This window comes from Bison bison, unplaced genomic scaffold, assembly GCF_000754665.1.
Source record: "Bison bison bison isolate TAMUID 2011002044 unplaced genomic scaffold, Bison_UMD1.0 scf7180017855362, whole genome shotgun sequence".
Taxonomy (NCBI): Eukaryota; Metazoa; Chordata; class Mammalia; order Artiodactyla; family Bovidae; genus Bison; species Bison bison.
In genome coordinates, this window is record NW_011485935.1 from 18,475 (window position 1) to 23,907 (window position 5,433).

The 5,433-nt window shown below is 36.2% G+C and overlaps 1 protein-coding gene across 1 annotated transcript in view; it reads right to left on the bottom strand.

Annotated features, from left to right (window-relative positions):
* Window positions 1-5,433, bottom strand: part of ZRSR2 (zinc finger (CCCH type), RNA-binding motif and serine/arginine rich 2) — a 25,787-nt gene that overhangs the window by 18,383 nt on the left and 1,971 nt on the right. The window contains exon 3 of the mRNA XM_010858784.1: window positions 3,238-3,328. Within this exon, the coding sequence (XP_010857086.1) occupies window positions 3,238-3,328 (91 nt within the window). The remainder of the gene's footprint in view (window positions 1-3,237; window positions 3,329-5,433) is intronic.

Here is a 5,433-nt window from a genome sequence, read left to right on the forward strand (position 1 = left end):
ATACCATTTCTGTCCTTTATTGAGCCCATCTTTGCATGAAATGTTTCCTTGGTAGCTGTAATTTTCTTGAAGAGATCTCTAGTCTTTTCCGTTCTGTTGTTTTCCTCTATTTCTTTGCATTGATCACTGAGGAAGGCTTTCTTATCTCTCTTTGCTATTCTGTGGAACTCTGCATTCAAATGGGTGTATCTTTCCTTTTCTACTTTGCTTTTCGCTTCTCTTCTTTTCACAGCTATTTGTAAGGCCTCCTCAGATAGCCATTTTGCTTTTTTGCATTTCTTTTTCTTGGGGATGGTCTTGACCCGTGTCCTGTACAAATGTCACGAACCTTTAGGTGCCAATAAGTGAGTAACATCCAGCTTTTCATTCAGAAAGTATTACCCTTCCTATTCCATGCATTTTGAAAGTGCCAAACGCAGGATTGTAGCATGACAAAAACCTGGTATCTCCTGCTCTAAACCCTTGGACTGCTACTCTTTACAGTTCAGAGACTTGGTTTGCCTCAAGCAAAAGAGAACTATATTGTGATCAGGTCTTTAAAATAAAGCTACAGGTTTTAAGAAAAGATGACAAGGAGTTTAAAAAAAAAAAATATGAGTCGGTGTCTAGTTTATGCTTAGAAATGACCAGTTATAAAGAGTGATCTTGTATTACAATGGTATCTCAGATATCCAATACTACAAGTTTCCAACTTAAAGACAGGTTATATTTCAAAACTTTATTAGCCAATTTGGTGTTTCAAACCTAGACTGTATACTGTCCCACTGAATTTGTAAAAGGAAAATGAAATATGAGAAACTGTGCTATATTACTTCAGAGACATCAGGAGTTAAATAAGGTTTTATGTCTAGTCTGGGGACCCAATCACAATTTCAAATACTCGATGGGAGAAAGTATTCCATTTCCTACTACAGATTCCAGGAACCCATCTTTTAGCCGTGGTAGAGACTGGCATGCTGCATATGCCAGCGTTTCTGTATATGTCATGGGGTATATGTAGATGTTTCAGTGTGCAGAACTCTGATTCATGAAGTGCAGTATTTTCAAATAATTATCCTGCTTTTCAACAGTAAAGTATTATGCAACTCTTACAGGAATAAACAAATAATAATGGAGTATGAAGACACATGTATGTGGTTTAAAAGAAGCACCTAAGTCAATGGGGAAGCAAAAAAAAAGACTTCCCTATTTCATGATATACATGTTATCTTCATCTTAACAGAAATCTCTAATAAGAACAACCAGAGTTATTATAGCATCTCCTATTTGCTCACACTATGTTAAGCACTATACACTTACCACCTCATTAATCTCATTCAATCTGCTCAATTCTATGTAGTAGGCACTATGATTATTATTATATTTTTTGGCTACGCCATGCAGCATGCAGGATCTTAGTTCCCCAACCAGGAAGTCCTAACTACTGAACCACCAGGAAAGTCCCTGTTTATGTTCCTATTTAGGGTGAGGAAATCGAAGCTTAGAGAGATTAAGCAACCTGAATAGAGCTAGTAAGTAGCAGGGCCAAGAATGGAATGCAGATCTGGCTGAATCCAACTCCATGTTTCCCGTCACTACTACCTTTTTTTTCCCCCAGCAGTTTGATGCTTCCACCTACTTATGTGCTTAGGTAGGTAATAGGAATTAATTACAAGAAAAGAAGCAACATTACCAGTGAACACACTAACTAGCTGGAGAGGGTCTATCAAGTTTTTTTTCCTTTAAAATATTATTTATTTTTTGTTGTGGCAAAGTATATATAAGACTTACCATTTAAGTGTACAGTTGAGTAGCATTAAGCAAATTCCTATTACTGTGTACCACTTTTTAAAAAAGCCCAGAAAACAAAACACTCCCTGAAAAATACCAAAATAAAAAAAGAGCAGAATATTTTTGTCATCTTGTGCTGGGGAAGGCCTTTTAAAGTCAGACAGCAAGGCCAGATATCATGATGAAATTGACAACATGGAAATCAAATTAAGTAACTACTAGAATCTAAGTTAGGACTGATGACAAATGAAGAACATATACATCACACACATGATAGATATAGGACTAATAATAACACTGCCTACATAACAAAAAAAATGTATCCCCAAAGAGAAAGGTTTAAGCCATCTACAAATGGATATTATATAAAAAGATACTCAACCTACGAATTAAGTAGTATATATCTGAACTCTACTCAATACTCTGTAATGACATATATGAGAAAAGAATCTAAAAAAGGAGTGGATATAAGTATACATACAACTGATTCACTTTGCTATACAGAAGAAAGTAATGCAACATTGTAAATCAACTGTACTGTAATGAAAGTTTTTTTAAAATGTACATTTGAAATGATGAGAAATAGCTTTTTACTATAGGAGTTTTAAGAATTGATAATGCCTATTGTGAGTGACAGTATAGAGAGATGGGCACCTTGATTCACTCTTGGCAAGGTGGCAAACTGCAACCCGGGATACTCTTTCTACCTGCATAAAAGTGCATTTTATGTGCACTTTTCCTCTCAGCATTTTTCTAAGGAAATAATAGGACAATACCAAGGATATATAATCATGGATACTCGCTGCAACTTTTTTTTAATAATAGTAAAAAGCCTGAGTGTAAATAAATAACAAATAGTAAATGACAGTAAATTAATAGTACCATGGTAAGTGAATGTGATTTAACAGTAAACAATATTTTTTTCGAGAACTAAACATTCATCAGTAGAGAACTATAAATTATGAATAGGGAATAAATTATGCTAGTCATATGATGGAGACTGTGTTGCTACTGAAATGGTTGAATTAGATCTTTGTATCAACACTGAAGTAAATGTCCTATACACTTAGTGGAAAAAAGCAATCTATAGAAAAATATGTATAAATATCATCCCACGAAAGAAATATATATATATATTCATCTACAGTTTCTTTCTTACCTTAACAGTGGCTATCTTTAGGTATGTGGAGTTTACTGAAGTCTTTTCACTGTTTACACTTACTAATTATCTAAATTTTTTTTTTTCAAAAAACATTTACAAATTAGCAAAAAGAGTGAAAAAACTTTTTTTAAAGACAACATCTTGTTTCAGCCCATCAACTAGAGATTTAAACAGCTTATCCAGGGTATTTTACAAGATCTATTTTGTATAAGATTGTGTAAAGAAGACCTGTCCTAGTTAGTGAAGACTTAGAATATTCAAGTAAAAGAACTGGGCTTGCAGAAAGAGCTTCAATCAGTGCTGACCTCTCTCTCTCCAACAGCCTCTCTTCTTCTTCTTGTTCTTCAGTCAAAGCATCTGTCACTGCCTCCTCTTCCTCTTCCTTCTGTGAGAGTCCTGAAGGAATGTAAATGTTTTAGGACTCTATCCATGTATTACAAAGCCTTGGTCAATAATTCAGGAAAAAAATTATATACAATTTTTTATCTTTACAATTATAGTACAAATCTCTTTTTAAAACTTTCTAACAATAAAGGGCCCCAGCTGCCCAAATTGGAACAATGTGAACACTGAAAAGAACAATAATGGTAGCAGATTAACACATTAAACTGACACCCCCTAAAATGGTGAGATATGGGAGGGAATATCCATCTTTATAGAAGAATGGCAACTGAAAAATGTAGCAAGACTTAAGTAGAATAGTCCTCACTGCTGTACCCCACTGTAGGAACTAACTGTTGGGAAGAGGATATTTATTTACACTATCTCAAAATACCAGCCTACAGATGAATACTAATTACAAAGGGGGAAGTATCTATTACAGTGGAGCCATCTGATTGGCAACACTTTGACCACACTTCGTATCACTAGGAGTGGAACAACTTGACATGAGAGGCCCCCAGATGTATGCAATGAGAGCTATACAGCATCAGCTATGTAGTATTTTTCCATAGAGTGTACCTGAAGCTACTCAGGAGAAGACGTACTAATCTAGAATGCAGAGCATTCCACAAAACAACTGGCTTGAGCTTTTCAAAATAATCAAACTTGAACTGGGAAAGTTTTCATATGGTCTGTATATCATATTGCTGAATTACTGTTCCTTTATTTGTTTAGTATTGTGGCCTTATTCTTAAGAGATGCAGGCTTAAGTATTTAGGGGTGAGGGCTACGTATATGCAACTGACATGCAAAGGGTTCAGAAAAAATTTGTACTTATGTGTCTATCTATATACAGAGAAAGTAAGGCAAAATGTTAACACTTGACAAACCTAGGCAAAGGGTTCATGATGTCTACTGTACATCATGGATGTCTACTGTAAATTTCGACTTTCTGCACATTGGAACATTTTCAAAATAAAAACATGGGAAAATAAGTCCTAATATAATAAAAATGTATATGCTCTTCTCAAAATTTAAATTTGTGGGGAGAAAAAAGGAGGAAAACCGAAGTGATCTTAAGGAACTATAACAGAAGATCTCAGGCTAAAAGGAAAAAGATACTGTCTGTCACATACATTAAGTATTTAAAAAGTGAAAAGTGTTCGTCACTCAGTCGTGTCCAACTCTTTTTGATCCCATGGACTATAGCCCGACAGGCTCCTCTGTCCCTGGAATTTTCGAACCAAGAATACTGGAGTGAGTAGCCATTCTCTTCTCCAAGGGATCTTCCCGACTCAGGGATCAAACCTGGGTCTCCCACACTGCAGGCAGATTCTTTACTGTCTGAGCCACCTGGGAAGCCCATATTAAGTATAGGTCTAACCAAAGGCTCACCTAGTCCTAGATAACTACAGTACTCAATCACTGAACGATGCAGTGGTTACAGGCACTGGCCCTCCATGCAGTTGAAAATCCATGCATAACTTTAAAGTCAGCCCTCCACATTCGCAGTTCTTCCATATCAGCAGTTCTGCATCCTTGGATTCACCCAACTGCAGACCACGTAGTACAATAGTACTTACTACTGAAGAAAATCCACATATAAGTGAATGTGCGCAATTCAAAACCCACGCTGTTCAAGGGGCAAGTGTGTATCTAACTGTTTTATACATGTAAGTATATATGGAGTCATTCTACAGTTTTCCAGCTTCCTTTTTTCCTTCATGTCACCTTAATTTCTGATAATGCAGCTTATTTCAGGTTATTTCAAGTAGAATTGGGTGCTAAAGAAGCTACCTGTAATAGAGAGGTTGATAATCCAGAAATTTCTACCAATCACTTGCCAATTCACTCTAGAGCAATTCTTACAGAATATTTCTGTATTGTAGTCTTCTGGGTAATGTTTGGCCATCCAAGTGTGCTACAACCCACAGTAGTGTTTAGTTGACCACAGTATTCATGAAGCACCACCAAGTAAAAAATTGTGAGCTGGAGTAGGCCAAAGCAGCAGCAGTCATCCAGAGGCAAGTGCTTCATTGTGGCTCAGCCATTAACCATATATAATCATGAGCAGACCAGTGAGCTGCATCCTTCAACTGACTAAACTGCCAAAGGACACA